The 19067-nt window shown below is 41.9% G+C and overlaps 2 protein-coding genes across 2 annotated transcripts; both read left to right on the top strand.

Annotated features, from left to right (window-relative positions):
• Positions 1-2567: 2567 nt before the first annotated feature.
• Positions 2568-9798, top strand: LOC126561915 (coronin-7). Its single transcript, XM_050218287.1, has 11 exons — positions 2568-3063; positions 3132-3685; positions 3765-3917; positions 4355-4888; positions 5187-5501; positions 5708-5725; positions 5907-6088; positions 6173-7093; positions 7183-7664; positions 7741-7856; positions 9706-9798. The coding sequence occupies exons 1-11, from the start codon at positions 2568-2570 to the stop codon at positions 9796-9798; spliced, it is 3864 nt and encodes a 1287-aa protein (XP_050074244.1).
• Positions 9799-15781: 5983 nt separating this feature from the next.
• On the top strand, positions 15782-17580 carry LOC126563908 (dynactin subunit 4). The gene is made up of 3 exons (XM_050220703.1): positions 15782-15916; positions 15998-17244; positions 17325-17580. The coding sequence occupies exons 1-3, from the start codon at positions 15788-15790 to the stop codon at positions 17578-17580; spliced, it is 1632 nt and encodes a 543-aa protein (XP_050076660.1). The 5' UTR covers positions 15782-15787.
• Positions 17581-19067: the final 1487 nt, after the last annotated feature.

Genomic DNA, 19067 nt, shown 5'->3' on the forward strand with positions numbered 1-19067 from the left:
ACTCTATAAACTTTTCCTTTTCGAGAAAGGCCAGAATCTGATAGATATCTACCCGATTGTATCGGGCCGGCAGAAAATGTAAAAGTTCTTCTAACTTGGAACACAACAAATACGGATTAGTTTATCTTAAAATATTATAATAATTTTTTTTTTTTTTTGGTGGGATTATAAATAAATAAATATTTTTTTTTGGTCGATTGAACATTAAGAACAAGCTTCTTAGCATATGATTCCTATCTCCTACACGTACGCTGAAGATCGTAAACAAACATTCACCATTATTGTCAAAATAAAATTCAATATGGCTAGCTTGACAGATCCAAGAGTTTACCTCCGACTATAATCACCCTGATCACCACCATCAGCAAAGGTTTGAAGGTGATGCTAGTGAGGTGGTGTTCATCACCAACACATGCGCAGGCGCATACTCGGCGTTTTCTACACACGAAACTCTCTCTCTCTCACACACACACACACACACACACACACACACACACACACACACACACACACACATACAAGCACCGCAGCATCTCGCAGGCGAAAAGGGCAGCGCATCATCAGAGCAGGCTGGTTCATTTCCGAAACAAAAGCAGTCGCGGATGGAGTGTAGTTTTGGGCGTCTTCAGATAACAAGTGACCAAAGGACAGGAACGCAACAAAAAAGCCAAAGCCCGCCCGGGTAAATTGTGTGTGTGTAGTGTGTAGTGTGTTCCGTGGGTTCCGTGATTCATTTGCAAAGTTTTCTTTGCCATATTCTGCAAGAGAGTGTGTTTTGCGAACGAGTAGACACGGGACAAAAGACAGCAAAGTCCAAAACCCACCCCGAAAAAACCAGGCGGAAAACCTATCCATCCTCACCAATCAGCACTCAAGCGAACTCAAAGCAGCCGGCATTATCTTGTGGAATATAATACAAAAAGGTAACATTTATTTTTAATAGTTCAGCTAGCGTGAAACCTAAGCTCTGTTGTGGAGGCGCCCAAGGCTAGGCTAAAGGGAAAAGGGCTATGTGGAAAAGGGTAGCATAACAAAAACGGCATGGTGAAGCTGAGATGAAGAAGTAATTATGTTCTTCCCAGCGTATACGAGCCCATGTGTGTAAAAAGGCATTTTTTCTACATTGTTCTATCTTTTAAACAAAAGAAATCCTGAAGCTTTTTCCAGTGCCATGGTTTAATATCATTTTTAATAGTGCACGGAAACTGCAATACACTTCAATGGCCAACCTAAAAACCAAAAAAAAAAAACTGGCTCGAAAACAGTTTCTCTAGCATTTGAGCGAAAACCCCCAAAACACAACACATAGAAAAGGGTTCCGCCCTAACACCGGCCGGTTTCGCTTTTTGGACCATTTCGCGAAAGAAAAACGAAAACATTTTCTCTCTCGTCTCTCATTTTCCAGTGACTAACTGGGTGACTGTCTTTTCTCCGTGCAATCTGCCGCAAAAAAAAATAATGCACCGTACGATAATTTGGCGTTGTCTGAAGTATTAAAAGCTTTTTTTTTACAAAACAAAGCTCAATTTTGTAAATTTACCATAAATCGGTCAAGAAACCCCAATCCCAAGGTGCGTCCCGCTTTGGTTTTTTTTTGCGAAAGAGAGCGAGAGCGAAAAGACAAAGCGAATCCTAAGCACTTGTCACCTAAGACGATTTGAAAAAATGTAAGACAATCGGAACAGAAAGACCTTTAAACCAACACAGCTGTCTTCCGATCTTTATTTTTTCAAAATCCCGTTTTTGTTTTCTGTATTATTGCAAGAGCAAATAATGGTTCACCGATGCATTTTCTAGCATAAATTTAGCCTAGCCAATTTTAAAATGGCTTACATTCGTAAATGTCACAGGAAAATTTCTTTGTGCGATAAGTTTAATCTAGTACTCTGTGTTTTTTTGTTCCTGTGATATTTCATTCGCCACGGTTTGATTCGTCTCGCATGATTAGATATCGTGCATAGTTTCGCCTTCCTGCTCACGCGTTGCAACATAAAGCATTGTAGTCGATTGTAGGTGGTAGCAGGCTGATTGTGGAGGACCACAAAAGGAACGGAAAAAGAGAAGCGACAATTGTAAGTTACCAAGCGGTAGTGCATGTGTGTGTATATGTATTTGATATCCTCGCTGCCAAGCCAGACCCTCCAATTAAGTTCTGCGTGTGTCTAACAAAAAGCGCACGCGCTACGGGAAACGTAAGGCAAAGGGTGCTTTTCTTCCAGTTGAGAGTAAAGGGCGGGATGAAACTTCCAACTGGTGACACACAACGATGTTCTTCACACACACAAATATAGGTTGTGTGTGCACACAGTTACCATAATCGCAATGTTTGCCTCGTCCGGTTTCTTCCCAATTTTTTGTAGTTCAAATTTGACTTCAAGAAACTGATTCGCTGTGCTCTAAAAGATACGATCAGGTAGATTTCGTTTGCGTCCTGTTTCGATCGAGTGCTTACTTCCTTGAATGTGATGATTTCATGTTTTACTCGTTCTTAACACCCCCACCCATCCCGCTCTTAGATACAAAACTACTTGTGACGGCAGCCGGGTTTGCAAATATCATCGCCCAACATGGCTTGGAGATTTAAGGCGTCGAAATACAAGAACGCTACACCGATCGTACCGAAACCGGAGGCATGCATCCGCGACATCTTCGTCGGTTCGTATCAAACGTACGGCAATAATATCGCCGCATCCGCCGCGTTCATTGCGTTCAACTGGGAGCATGCTGGTTCCAGCCTGGCGGTATTGCCAATCGATGACTGTGGCCGGAAGAGCAAGACGATGCCATTGCTTCATGCGCACTCGGACACGGTAACATACCTGGACTTTTCGCCCTTCCATGACGGTTTGCTCGCAACCGGCTCACAGGACTGTCTGGTAAAGGTGTGGCACATACCGGAAAAGGGTCTCGAGCAATCGATCTCGACCCCGGAATGTACCTTCTCGACCAAGCAGCGGCGCGTCGAAACGGTCGGCTTTCATCCAACTGCCGACTGTTTGCTGTTTGCCACCGCGATTGGGTGTGTCACGCTGTGGGATCTAACGTGCCAACAGGAAGCGTTTGGTGAGTAATTTTGTGAATCAATTGATGCGTTTATGCTAATTTACTTTTATCGGTCGGTGCGTGCGCAGCAAACAACGAACACCCGGAGGTGATTCAATCACTTAGCTGGAAGCAGGACGGACGACTGTGCGTGACAAGCTGCAAGGATAAGATGTTGCGCGTAATGGATCCACGCGCTAGTACACCGATTACCCTAGCCGCCGAAAGCCACCAAAGCATCAAGGATTCGCGTGTGGTCTGGCTCGGCGAACAGAACCGTGTGCTCAGCACCGGGTTCGATGCAGCCCGTTTGCGTCAAGTAATCATTCGCGATCTGCGTAACTTTTCGATACCGGAAAAAACGCTCGAGCTTGACTGTTCCACCGGCATCCTGATGCCACTATTCGATCCTGACACCAACATGCTGTTCCTGTCCGGGAAGGGCGATACGACGATCAACTATTTGGAGGTGACGGATAAGGACCCGTACTTGATCGAGGGCATCCGCCATTCGGGAGAACAGACGAAGGGTGCCTGTTTGGTGCCGAAACGTGCGCTCAAGGTGATGGAGGGTGAAGTTAACCGTATTATGCAGTTAACTTCCAACTCGGTCATACCGATTATGTACCAGGTGCCAAGAAAGGTTAGTAGTGGAGCACAATGCTTCTAACAAAAACACTAAGCACATCGGGTAATAACGGTTCTCTTTCTCTACATTTCAGACGTACCGCGACTTTCATACCGATCTCTATCCAGAAACGAACGGCTACAAGAGTGAGCTGACTGCTACGCAATGGCTTGACGGTGCCAACACACCGGTTCCAAAAATCAGCCTGGATCCAGCAAAGCGCGAACTCGGCGATGCACCAATCGTTGTAGGTTTAACTGGCAGCTGTCTGTCTGCGTATTTTAATTTGGCTCGATTGGTAGCGAGCTCTATTCATTTTAGTAATGCTTTTAGATACCATGCATGGTGGTGTTTTGATTTCAAAATTTCTATTTTACATTCAAATTTTGAACATCAAACCGCGCTACGATGCAAATCGTGCATTTGTAGCAACAATCAAACCATTCATTGCCCTGTGCTCTACTTTAGTTTGATGTATTCCGTAATCCTTTCTATCGGTAACGAGAATGTTTTGCGTGTTGCCTAATTTGTGATTGTCTATATCATACCCACTAAAACATGCGTACTCCTATCTTTTCCTCTCTTTTCGCTTTTCATCTCGTCTAACTTACTTGTGCTCTACACACTGTATGAAAACAATCCATCTATATTTCCCTAATTGCTAACATCCTTCCGAATGTGAAGGTCCTCCGTGGACCGCTAAACGAGGTGGTGAACAATATTGCGAACAAGATGCGTAGTACGAAATCATCCACTAACATCTGTACGGCTGATAGAATTGAGCGCGAAAAGGGAATCGTAAAGGCGACGTACGTACCTATCAAGGAGAAGATCAAGCACATGGACCAACAGTCACACACGGAAAAATGTGAGCTGGAGCAACGCTTCCGGGAGATATCTGCCGCCCACAAAGAAAAGGACGAGGATGGCAACCCTCAGCCACAGCTAGCCGCCGAGAAGAATGGGAACGATAACCATCATCATCAACAGCGGGAAACGTCTTGCTCGTCCTTCGATTCGGAGACGGACGTACGTGCGGGCGAAACGACCCCTCCGAAACCGCTGCCAAGGACCTCGCGCAACAACTCGGTCTCGGAACAGCTGTCGGCGACAGCGGGTGGTACCATCGAAGACGTATCTACGTCCTTGGTGGCCACATCGAATGTTGCCGTCGCTCCCCGTCCAGTTGCGCGACCACGCACTACCAGCGGATACAAGGTTAACACAGGCGTGCTTTAATCATCCTTTCACACATTATTGCATACCACATATGTTGTCCATTCCATTTGACATTTGCTGTATTGAAATCAGCATGCCGCTCATCCACCATAACACAACCTAACCCTTAGATAATAGTTCTGAATCGCTGTATCATTTTTTTTTTATTCTCACTACACATGTATATCTTTTGTTTGTTTTGCAAATTGGTGTTTGTTTAGACAGATCTTGAAATTTCGCCTATGCCCAGAACATACCGTTTCACTCTAGTTTTTTTTTGTGTATGTAAAAATTTCAGCCACGTCTGGGACCAAAACCTTTTTGCAGCTCGGGGGCAACAGGAGATTTTTCCTTCGACAAGGTGTTCAGCGTTCCGGTCGTACCGGGAGTAGATCCGGGAACAACCGACAAAGAAAGCCCGGTATCAGCACCGTCACAGATAATGATGGCGGGTGATGGCATTCATGGAGAAACAAATGGTAATACAGTTACCATAGCACCGGAACAGGAACACAAACACAGCAGTCCAACCGATTTTGGCAAAACATCCGACGAACCAATGGACCAGTGTGAGATCGACACGCGTCAGATTCCACATGCTGAGCTACGAAAGGTAAGTGGAAAAAGTGATGGGAACTCCTCCAGAAAACCTAGAAAACCTACGTATTTTCTAATCAAAGCGGCAAATTCATATGTTAGCATCGATTGCAATTAATCAAGCAACTATTTTTTTATACTTCCCAACCAAACTAACCACCCATCTTTTGCCCCGGCCCACTGCCCCACGGGACTGCTGATTGTCTGCTGAATGCGCAACAGCCTGGTGAACAAGAAAAGGTTACATAATGCGCTTCAATAATTAAAATATAGATTTTTGTGTGTGTTTTACTGTCCCTTACATACTGTTTATGCTACCGTGCTATTTTAGTTAGAAACATAGCTTCTAATTGTAGCAAGCCTAAAATTCAATACAAAGTGATATCTAATTTATATGTTTTTCTTAATATTTCGCTCGTAGATCTTTGAACGTCATACTTCTTCGGAGTCTGTCGATCAGTTTGATTTAGGCTCAGATGATGCTAAAAATCAATTCGAGCGGATGAGTGCTCAACGCACGAGCCTCGCAGAACGACGACGCATGTTCGAAAGTCGTTCACAGAGCGTACAGGACGAAAAGGCTAGCTCACCAACACCATTCAGGTAACTAGTTATTATTGTCTGTTTTTTACATATGTCCTAACAACAGCTTTACTTCCTTCATACTTACGCTGGCCCGATATCTAGACGCCTTGATTCGCTGAAAGCTCGTGGTGAACAAAAAACGAGCTCTGACGATACAGATCTCATGCCACCACCGAGCGCGGACTTTCTGCGCAATCGCAGTGATCTCTCCAAAGAAAATATGCCGGACATCGTGAAACGCAGCAACAGTACTGCTGGCGTCTCTTCTACAGGTGCCAATAACAATGCTGCTTCCAAGCGCACTTCAACCGTGTTCGGACGCGTGTCCAAGTTTCGACACCTGAAGGGAACTCCCGGCCATAAAAGTACGCACATTGAAAACATTCGCAACCTCAGCCGCCAAATACCGGGCGAGTGTGATGGCTTCCAGGCGAATGCGGAGCGTGTGGCGGTACCTATCGCTGGGGCGGGAGGCAAGATTGCCGTACTGGAATTGAACGATCCGGGCCGGCTGCCTGATGGCGTCATCCCGACGCTGGTCAATATCCAGAACATCATGGATTTCCAGTGGGATCCGTTTGACCCGTACAGGCTTGCGGTGGCATGCGACGATGGTTCGGTTAAGATTTGGCGCATCCCCGTCGGAGGGCTGACCGAGCCGACAAACGAACCAGAAGCGCTGCTGGTTGCGCACACGGATAAAATTTATATCATGCGATTCCACCCGTTGGCCCAGAACGTGCTGCTGACGGCAAGCACCGACATGGTGATGAAGCTGTGGGACTTAGCAACAATGGGGGAGAAGTACAGTCTGCATGGGCACACTGATCAAATTTTTTGCTTCTCCTGGAGCCCGTGTGGCCGTTATGGTGCTACCGTATCGAAAGATGGACGCATACGCGTGTACGAGCCACGCAAATCGACGCAACCTATAAAGGAAGGTACTGGCCCAGTTGGTACACGGGGTGCCCGTATCGTGTGGGCGCTCGAGGGAGAATATTTGGTGGTGACCGGATTTGATAAGTACGTAACATTTTGTACCGGATTTTGCTATTCACCCTCACCAACATATATTTTCTTCTACTTCAAATCTGCGTTTTTGCTTGTTGCAGGGTCTCCGAACGACAGATCTACGTTTACAAGCTGAACGATCTGAATGCTCCGATGGGTATGGTTGGACTGGATGTTTCTCCCGCCATCCTGATGCCGTTCTACGACGAAGACAGCTCAACGCTGTTTGCTACCGGCAAAGGCGACAGCACAATCTACTGCTTTGAGATAACCGACGAGGCACCATTCATCTGTCCTCTATCCCACCATCGCTGCACCACACTCACGCAAGGGCTCAGCTTCTTGACCAAGAACCACTGCGATGTGGCGTCGGTCGAGTTTGCTCGCGCTCTGTGGCTTACGAATGGTACGGTTGAGCCACTGAGCTTCAAGGTACCGCGCATCAAGTCCGAGCTTTTCCAAGACGATCTCTTTCCACCGACGAAAGTGCTGTGGCGCCCGACGCTCACCGGAGACGAATGGTTTGCCGGCAAGGACGTAACACCCACTCGCATCAGCTTGAAACCAGACGGCATGGATACGCGTTAGTAGTCATTGCCTTACCTTTTTATTACTTGCGTGGAAGAACAAATCTAATTTATGTTTTCCTTTTTCTCCAGTGTCTTCGATTCAACCAACTGTCACGACCACACCTTCGAAAAAATCCGAACCAATTTCAATGCCGCAGGGTATACAGAAACCATTTGCGAAGGCTCCCGAGCATGTTCAAGAGCAGGTAAAATCGGACTATTGTACAGGGTGGAATCGTAGAAATCGTAAAAATTGAAAACAGTTTTGATTTCTCTTCGGAATCAATTTAAATAACCTCTATTAGTGTTAAACTTGCATTTCATTCAATTTATTTCAAATCTTTCACCTGTGCTCATGATAACGGCCTGTAGATGCCTGTAGATGGAAATTCTTCGTCCGTCATTTCTTCCCATATCATAAACAACCGTCTCTTGAATCCCGTTACTAACCGTTACTAAGCGACAACCTGATTTGAACCTGTTGGACTTCGGCATATAGGGATACATGCTTGGACAGTTGGGCGACGCCAAATATGTGAATTTCAACTGATTCAAGAAACAGTAGTTTAATGTATGGGACGAAGTGCCGGATGAAGTCTCTGCAACGATTTTCAAAAGCGTCTTCAAGCCGTTACTAGGCGCAATGGGAAATGATTTGAAATAAATTATGCGAAATACAAGTGGGTTTTTTCCATTCAGGGTGGGTAAAGGATGGGCCAGATTTTTGTCCTTTTATCTCTTTATTTAATCACACTATCGCTCTGTTCGCTTGTTCTAAATTAGTCATTTGCATCAAACCACGTTTTCAAAAAACACAACTTGATCCTACGAGTGCCGATCATCGTCCAATCTTCTGACTCTCGTTCTCGTCGTTTCTTCCGTCCACAACGGTACAGCAAGTTTAGTACTAATAGATGTTTTTTTAACCAGCAATAAAGGTCAGGCCGACCGTTCTACAGGAATAAGAAAAAATATGTTATTTTACCCTGTCCCGGGAAACCAGCAAAAAACTTCACTTTCCAGGCAACCGGGCTACCCGGGTGGCCAGGGAGCTTTGAAGGTTTGTAACTTATTTGAACGTAATCCAATATCAAAGCAATATTCTGATGAAAGTTAAATCTGCTTTGCTTCTTTCTTATTTGCAATTAATTATGACGGTACAATGCCGTATTGTCAACATATTGATCATGCATTTACTCCTTATTCTTGGTATTTTCCGGGGCATAGTCGGTTAAACTCTGTTGCTTTCTATTAAATTAAATATGCTGCCTCAACAGCAGCGCCGGTCTTCAAATGACAGGACCATGGTTCAAATCCCATCCGGACCGTCCCCCCCTAGTGAGGACTGACTAACCAGCTACGTGGTATCGGCAGTCGAGTAAACCATTTTGATGGCCGGCATGACCTTAGAGGTCGTTAAGCCAAGAAGAAGAAGAAAAATAATATATGACAACAAAATTCTTCATACAATTTACAGTACAGTACAGTAAAATACGGATAAAATTTGATTATTTTCAGATTTTTTAATGATATGAGTGAGTTAAAAAGTTGAAGGTATTTTTGTTTAAATAAAAACCGTTATAGAATGAATATAGCACTACGATTTGACAATACAGCCCAAGCCGTCATAATTTAAATTAAAAAAATAGCACTAAGTTTGGATTACGTTTACAAAAGTTATAAGCCCCCAAGTTGACAGGATTCTGGGGAAGTCCCGGTTGCCTGAAATAGAGGTATAGGAAAAAAAATGAATTCTAAAAAACAGATTTATCCAATTCAGAAAAAATACAGATCAAGATAGCTGGAATTTAGCTCATATAAATTTTATTTTCCTAGATAGCTGGAACTCCCAGAATCGGAGAAAAACGCAACTATAATTGATTTGGCTACCCGTGAAGCCGGTTGCCTGAAATAGGGTTAAAACGATTCCAAAGATAAATCAAACCAATTTTCAATTTGATTTCTTAAACAAAGTGTATTACTTTTACGATGCCACCCTGTACTCATTAAATTTAACAACAAAAACAACTAACATTTAAAAAAAATCTTTTTTAGATAAAAAATGCTGTCAGCGCTCGCATGCCTGTAAACAAGAAACTCGAACAGGACAGCATGGAAGGTGTAGATGAAAAGGAGTGGGAAGAATAGAATGGCGGATTACTGTAACCTATCCGCTTCTCATCCACTTCAAACATGCTACAGCAAAAAAGAGCTGAAAATTATCCTTTTTTTCATTCCTAATTCAAAATTATACTTTAACACACACTCGCGTGTTCCATTGCTAAGGATGTCGATCGAGCGAGATTATTGACTGATTTGCTAAATTGGGACTGGTTTCTCTAATCCCGTTTCATTATTAACCATGATCCAGTCACCAAGCAAGCATTGAAAAAAAATATGAAAATCTTGCATATTCATACGCGGGTCTAGTGCAGTCAACCAAGTAGTCATCGAATTGACTCATGAGGATTTTTACCGATCTAAATCGATTGATTGTATAGTTGTACCGCTACAAACAGAGACTGATAATACATCCTCTCAATTTCTCCCGGACAAATTCCATAAAAGACAAAGAATTGGACGGTGAAAGCATTTCTTTCCTTCACCAATTGTGTAACCAAAAATCAAGAGGGGTCAAACGTGTACACAGACTAGCTGCTAAATATGTGACAGACACTATATACTGAACTGTTTTTTATGGATGCAGCCGCTAGTGCTTGTTGTATTAGAATAATTTCATCATAAAGATGCTCTCTTTTCGTTTTCGTTCGAAAATCTTGTGATTCAGGTAGGCTGACCAGACGTACCATATTTAGCGGGAGAGTCTCGTTTTTTTAATTCCAAATTTGTCCCGTATTTTGATGCCCGGGAAAATTGTTTTTTTATGTTTATGTTTTTTTAAATGAATTTTCCATTTGAGTTTGGCAACAGGCATAAATGTTCAACGAGCTGTGATCGAGGTGTATTTGCAGTGGAGCGCCGATTACTCGCGGCCAAAGAAGTCCTATTTGCTTGCCACTGTGTGCGACATTCCCAGAGTTTTCGTTCAAATGACTGTAAGAATTGCTTTAAAAAAACGTTACGACCCGAAGTATTTCTTCAGCACGAATTAAAGTGCTATCACGGAAAGTTGAAAGTACTTTTTTCAACAATGAATAGTATTTGGACATAATATAAGTCACATTAGTTAAGGTCGGAACATTTAAAGCAATGATAGAAATTAGTCAACATTTCAATATTGAATGCGAAAAATTCAATGAACAAAAATTCAAACAATCATTCTTCAATGCGAAAATTTTCTAATTCAGGTAAATTCGAGCTCAGTGCAGAAAATATACCTCCAACATGGAGATAAAATTGAATTCGTACGATTGCTTTGTAATAATTTAAAAACTACAGAAAAATCTACAGTTAGTATCCGACTTACGAGGTATTCAAGTTATTCGGAGATACGCGGATTCGAAAATTTAGTAGTTTCCCAAAGTAGTTTCTGCCAAGAACGAGAATTCGTCTTTCAAAATTTAAAATCGAAGGAAACATAAAAAAAAGTCCTGATATTTTCACGGTACAAAAGTTGTGCAGATTCAATAACAGATGCAGCTGTATTGAACGCTGTTCTTTGAAATATTAAGAGGCGTTTCAGAGAATATTCTGTTTTTTATTCCCGGCATGATACTACACTTGCCAACCGGAATCTTCTGTCCAATGATAAGAATGACTGAAAAAAAACCGGAATTATTCCTGTAATGTAATATGGGCTTAAATGAGCATTCGATCTCTTTTTATCAAGTATAAACGATTTGTCAAGCAATTTTCGAGATACGCGGAAACTCGGATTTCTCCGGACCCGCTTATCCGCGTATCCGCGGAAAGTGACTGTAATATGAATTCTTGTCTTCCTTTTAAAATATTCCATGTCCCGTTTTTTACTATCCATTCCGTCATCAACTCCGTCTGGTCAGCCTACAATCAGGTGAATAAATAGCTTAGATACTGCCCCAACTAACCAACATAATATGGACGCGAATGTTTTTGTTTTGGTTTTGGCTACGATAGAGTAAATTACTCAATAGGACTCATAAATGATGTATTTAATCATTTATTCCGTTTGAATGAACCTCGAACCAAATTAAAACACAGCGCGATACATCACAGCAACAACAAAATGACAATATTTTGAAATTATACTTATGGATATGCGACAAGGGAAATCGGAGCACCAGTCTTTTTCCAGACCACTCTTACATTCTTTCAGATTTCGTATCATGATTTATCAATAATTAAACGATTATGGTTGGAAGAACAGAACGAGCCAAACATAGAAAACGGGAATTCCAGTGTAACGTTTTCTTCTAACGAGAAAGAGCAATATGATAAATTGTGTCGGTGCCAGATTTGCCCCTTTAACGCGTGCATCGTAACGCTTTTTTGATAACTAGATGATAATGAAGCGCAAAACCCCAATATCATCACTGTGATGAGGATACAAAACGGATGCTTAAAACATGCTTGCATGGCGTAAAATTTGGCAACAGGTTGGCTCTAACCCATTAACGAGAACAGGAAACATTTCATTTTGAACGATGCAAAATGCTCTACCTCCCTCCCCGCCAACCCAAACCACAATTTCCTGCAAAGTAATTCTACTACTAGACACAAGCAAGCCCCGTTGTGCTGCTGCATTATTAGGATACAACTAACATTTTATACCCGAAAAGAGGAAGCTTAAAAGAAACAAGGCTAGTCAGGTCAGTGGAAGGAAAATGGCATAAAAATGGGCCATTTGGAAGCTCACACAACATGTAACTGGGACAACATTGTGTTCGAAAAAGAAGCTACATCTTGTTGACGAGCTTGTGAAGTGCGCTATGCTGTGGGACAGATATTATGCAATAAGAGATGAGAGATAAATGGCATAGGAACGCGAACAAACAGACAAGAAAAGTAACACGCACGAAAGGATAACGCACAAAAAAGATTATAATTCCAATCAAACAGGAAACGCGAAAGGACTCTCCCCTCTAGCATTTTTTTTTATAGTTCATAAAACGTAACCACTAAATGCATTTATTGGCAAGCCAATTCCCCTTCGCCTCAACGCTTACATCCTGTACATAGAGAAGCACGTTTGTTTTGTCACCCTTTTTTTGGCGTTTATGTAATAGGTTTTGTGTGTTTTAATTTATCGGCAGTTCGGTTTAGCCTACTTTTCTATTCACTTGAAAATTGTGCTAAAATATTGTGATCAATTTTTGTAGCGATTAATTTTTCTTTAATATTGAAATATTAGGGGAAGACAGAAAGCGAATGAAGCTAGGAAAATGAGACTCCAGATAGAGGTAGAAATAACGGTGCCATCTTTAACGCTTAAACAGACTGTAACTGATTTTTGAGAACCAAACAGACACCTTTTTGCATGTCGAAGGTTACAGTACATTTACAATTTTGCCACAATTTCTGGTCACCATTTTTCCAAACGAGATATGCATTCATACTCAGCTAAAAACCACCCTTTTCATCAAGCTAGCGTGTGTGAAGTGTGTGTGCGTGTGTGTGCATTTTCATTTTCCATCCAGGAAGAGCATCTTTTGACTAATTAATTTACTACTTACTGCCAAAAATATGTGTGGTATTTTTTCTCTCTTGTATTACAGAAGAAAAAAAGCATACTTGAGAACGTTCGTGATCTTTGATCATACTTTACCGAATTACATACCGGACCACCTTTTGATCCATATCTTAATTTTTTCGTAGTAAAAAAACAAAACCAAACGAATAGCAAATCCTCAAATGGTGCGTGCATTTGACTGTAATGTGTGAACGCAACGCAAAAAAAAAAGAAATGCAAAACTGGAGTGTGATAATCCAAAGAAAATGCCATTTTTCCTTGATCAAAGTTTGTATTGGCAGGGAAATCTTTTGCCAGTGAGTGTCTTTCAGGAAAAAAAACTGGCAAAGATTGTAAATCAGCAGCAGCAGCAGCAGCCTCATTGTTTAGTGGCAAACGAACATCCTTTCTTGTACTCCCTAATCCTCTCTGTGCCCTGCCATATATTTCATTGTATTGGTATATATACATAGATTATAAAATAAAGAAAGTGAAAAACAGAACTTTGTATGCTTTAAAATTATCTTCTTTTTTACTAATTTTCTCCTTTAGTTTAAAGAGAAAGGAAATATAAAATACATTTGGTAATGGTATCATATATTCGTGTTTATATGCAAAGCAGTGTTATAAGCTCTATTCAACCTATAGGCAACCGTGCAGCTTGGGAGACTTAAATATATATTTTTAGAATAAGGACAATGATGATAAGTTCCATCTCTTACCCCAAGACAGGTTTGAATAGGACGAAATTATCTTAACGATATTTTTACTCTGAAATAATTTTAGCCTTAAAGTAAAAGTAAAACAGTTACGAATAGGTGGAGGCATCGACGAGCATTATGAAAAATCCACCGATTTACGTTTCTAAGATGGCCAATATGATTCCAGCGATGAAAACGGATCCAATTCCATATCACATATATTCCTAGGTATGCTTTTCATAGAAAATCAAGAATCAAATATTGGAAGTGACTCGCTAGATTTACAGAGCGGTTATTTTAGCCTTAATTCAGCCCACAATTAAAATCGATTAAATGTTCTACCTAATTGTGGCTGTAATGAAAGCATACTGATCTTGTTGGATTTAAATTTTACAGTGGATTTAAAAAAAAAAGAAGAGGTAATTTTGTCCATTTGCTGCACGAAGTTTTAGGAAAATAAACAGGTCATCATCGCTGTTGAAGTAGGTGTGCAAATTTTTAAGGTAGATTTAGGAACACATTCTCCATGATTTTATCGTTTCACACAAGAAACCTACAAAGGTTTTCTTGATCAAGTGAAACGAGATCAAGGAACGTTTCGGTCGACGAGAAACAAGACAGAATTTAATCCAATTGAAGAAACTGAAACTGACAACAGTAAAGTATTTTTAAAATTTTTGTTTAAGTCATACGGCTTGGTGCCGTAATGTCACATTTTTTTCTGAAGATTTTGTACAAATTTCTCAAGGCATTTCCTTTTTTTTGCATTATCCCAGGCATGCTCGGTTTCAACCCCTAAAGCAGACTGTTTCATAATGGAGGTACAACGTGAAAAATTACTGAGGGGCAGATGTGCAGAAAAAAACTAGTTGAACTGAAGAAACATAAATGATACAAATGTAATTCTTTTTTTTAAATTAGCACGTTGGATTCATCTAGTGGTTGCTTAGTCACTAAACTATTTCCAGCATTCATCGACTGAGTTTTCAGACCTTTTCATTGCATTTAGTTTCTTTGGTTATAGTATGCAGCATGTTTTTTTAATCAATATGTTTTGGTCTAGGTCAATCGCGCCAAAAAACCTCGAGACGAGAACAATTGTATATGGGTAAGTGTAAAAAAATCCCATTATACCCTGTATTGCTATGCAGAACGAGGTTTGGTGTAACGACTTTTATTCAAATAAAATTATCTTTAATTTTGTATTTAATCGTCGTAAAATTCCTTAAAAATGAGATTTTATCCGTGATTTTCGGTTCTATAAGCTTTTTGAATCATTATTTTGTCAAATTTAATTAAAAAAATTTTTTTTTGGTTTTTTTTTCTTTTTGTTCGAAAACACATGTCAACTTTGAAGATCCATAACTTAAACATGTCTCGCAATTTAGACAGCTTATGTAATAAAATAGAAATAAGACGAATGAACTCATATATAACAGAATATTGCATTGATATTGGATAACGTATAAAAAAGTTACAAGCCTCCAAAGTTGCGGGCTACTCGGGAAGCCCGGTTACCTGAAATGTGAAGTTTTTGCTGGTTGCAACGGGACAGGTTTAAATTTGCTCAACAGATGGCGCTTGACAGACCAAAGAGGAATTGCTTCGTCATTGATTCGCTACATTCCTACTCTCCTCATGAGAGAAAAATTGCGAGAGCGAGAGTGTTGGCTGTCAAAAGTCAAAAGAGTTGGCTGACACACAACACACACACACAACACACACACAACACACACACACTCGTTTGTATCGGACTTGGCGGAGCAGACGGATTTACAGTGGTTTATTTTCAAGTCACTTTTAAACTCAAAGTTTTTTAATCATCGTCATGGCCTTCTTTAATTTACTAAATCGTGTAGAATACGCGTGTGTCTGTGGCCTGCTGAACCCTCTTACCAAGCTTTACTTTTGTCGACATTGCATGAAGCTGCGCTGCGGTTTCTGCGTTTGTCATGAGGTACGAATGAACGGGGAACAAAAAATTGGGGAGACCCAGTTTATGCATGATGTCACCATGTTTCTTGTTTCTTTGCGGCAGGTTGATTCCAACTTTTGCTCCAACTGTTTAGAAAACATACCATCTTCCGAGACAAAGATACGCAAAAATCGCTGCAACACCTGCTTGAACTGTCCCAGCTGCCAGCATACACTGTCGGTCCGTGCCTCGATTGCTACGGTGCCTTTGCACGCTGGCGCAGAGTCAAAGGAGAGCTCACCGGCTATCGAAGATTCGCCGAAAATGAAACCGGCCAGCGGCACACCGGACACAACTTCCGTTGCGCCATCCGGTACCAAGCAAGTCACGAAGAAGATGTACTATCTGGCTTGCTTGACGTGCCGCTGGAACTCGCACGATATCGGTATTCCGGATCAGACGGCCGCTACCGGGCAGTGGCCAGAGCCGGAGTATCCCAATGCGACCCGATTCGCGCTACTACTAGAGCACTATCAGTCGGTTGTTTTGCATGAAAAGCAAGAGCGTCAGGAGCTTTGGCGTAGAAAGGCTCCGAAGAAGAGTCAATTTCCTAGCTTGACGGATCGGACTGGGCTGACGGCATCGATGGTGCGCCGTCAAATGGGATGGTCGGATGGGAAGGTGCAGCTGAAAACGACACCGACTCCAATCAAGGAGTCGACTGCGTCTGAGGAGGTAGACGAACTGCCGAACGAGCTATTCGACACTGAGGTAAATCTCAAAACGGTCACGACGCTTACCCAGCGCTTGGCACAGCCAGCCAAGCAGTCGGCTTCGGTCAGTCAACTTTATCCACAGCATAAGCTGCTCTCGATCAAACGTTCACTGCGCTGCCGACAGTGCGACCACAACGTGATCAAGTCTGAGTACAATCCTTCCTCGATCAAGTACCGTATTGCATTGTTCGCCGCTTACCATGTACCAGATGTGCGCTTGGTAAGCTGTGACCCGTTACGGAATGATGGTTCGGATGCGGTACTTCTCCTACGCATCACAAACCCCACGATCAATGAGATGACTATCACCATTATGGATTTGCCGACGGTCGAGGAAGAGCAGCTGATGATACAGGAACTGAAATCACTGGCATTGGAAAGCAGCGCATCATCTGCCAGTGTTTCGCATCCGTCATCACTGTCCAGTCTGAACCCTGGCTTTGTGCGTCAAGGCACACTGATTGAGGAACCGCGATTGATTGGTCGTACTGTGAACGGAGTACTGAAGTTACCCGACAGCAGCTTCGTTATCAATCAGCGCGACGATTCGGCCGAGTTTGACGAGGTCGTGCAGGGACATCAGGATGAACCCAAGTAAATTTGCGCATTATATTTGTACTCGTATGTTATGTATTTCATTTTATTTATTTATTAATTTTTCTCAATTTTTGCAGATTTGTAGTTTGGGCCAAAGCAAATCACGTTGTTATTCGGCTTGGAGTACAGGTTAAACCAGACGTGTCCATTGTCGAGGACATAGTTGTTGGATTTTCTCTACAATATACCTACTTTAATACAGTGGCAGACAAAAGTGTGGCTCCAGTATCATCAACAGTACCAACAGCACAAACTGGTTCCAACAAAGATCAGAAATGGCATGCATTAAGTACGCGTATATATGTAAATCTTGGTAAATTGCAAAGCGTGTAGGTGGTTCCAATGCAATTAGGATCGGCTTGAACTGGTAGACACGGCTGCACTATCATCGAGGTATTTAGGTTAGTAAGGCTTTATGAAATGCCCATGCATTATATACAACATAACTTTCACGCGAAACTGTAACCGCTATACATTGTGTACCCATTGTGTATTAGAAGTTTTTATTTAATTTAATTTAGTATGACGGCTCTACGCCGTATCGTTTTATTACAAAATTTTGTTTGTTTATTATATACATTCTGTAATAAATAGCTCCAGCTGCTGTATTATCAAATTTGATAGCACGTTCATCGCAGTTTCAGTACCTCGCTCGTTTCACAAAACGACAAGTTTTGAGGTTTTCCCACAAATTTGTCCACAATCATTGGTAGGTTGTCCAGACGGAGTTAAAAAAAACACGGGACATGGGGTAAGTACAAGAGCGAAAGGAACGTATATTGGAAGAGGAGTGTGGGCACGTCAGTGACAATCCGAAGCAGTTCTGGATGAATATAGCCTGGACACGATCACGTCTCGCCTGCAACGATTCTCGGTCAAGCATATGGCACCAGGTACGGTAAGGAAGTTAAGAAGTGCGATTGAATCCTAGCCGGAATACAATCCTCGTGAAGTACTTCTGCACCTGCTCAAATTTAGCGGCCCAAACCACTAACGGCAGGATTTCAAACAATGGATGCAAATTTGAGCAGAGTACAGACTGAACAGCAGAAAAGCGCTTTAAGGCAAAATGGATCGTGGATGTCAGATGTAAGTTTACGGATCAGGTCCATAATTTTGGATGTCCTGGAGACAATGGCTTCGAAATGGGAAATGAAAGATAGTTTGACGTCGAGGAACCAAGTCGCTGATAACATGAATAACATTTAGGTGATAATTATAATGGGTGGATTGAAGGGCACGGGTGAAAGAAATGCCAGAACATTTATTGGGACAGAGAATCAGAAAATTGACAGAGCATCAACGACAAAAGGAGTCAAGATATGACTGAATGGACAGAGGAAGTTGGGAGAAAAATTTGGATGTGATCGGCATACATTAGGTGTCCAGAAGAACGACATAAATTTACATCGTTGACAAACAGAACGGAAAGGAAAGGACTCAGGACACTACCCTGGGGGACCCCCGATGTATTATTGAACGGCGATGACACACATGAATCTAACCTGACGTTGTACGTACGACTCTCAAGAAATGGTTCGAGTCATTGCACTAAGTGGAACGAGAAACTCAAACAAATCTTTTGAGTGTCTTTTGAAAGTCTTTTGAGTTTTTCAAAGGTATAAAGAGTTTATTTAACAATTTTGACAAACAGTCGTGGGACACAGTGGTCAGCAAAAACGGCTTCTTTGGTCGCAAATACACCTCGTTCATAGCTCAGAGGTGAAAGTGACCCAGGAGGTCCAAAGCCTCTTTAAAACTTCCAACAACAACAACAACCTCGTTCATAGCTCGTTCAACTTTGACGACTTATACATACC

This window comes from Anopheles maculipalpis, chromosome X (assembly GCF_943734695.1).
Source record: "Anopheles maculipalpis chromosome X, idAnoMacuDA_375_x, whole genome shotgun sequence".
In the NCBI taxonomy this organism is placed as follows: Eukaryota; Metazoa; Arthropoda; class Insecta; order Diptera; family Culicidae; genus Anopheles; species Anopheles maculipalpis.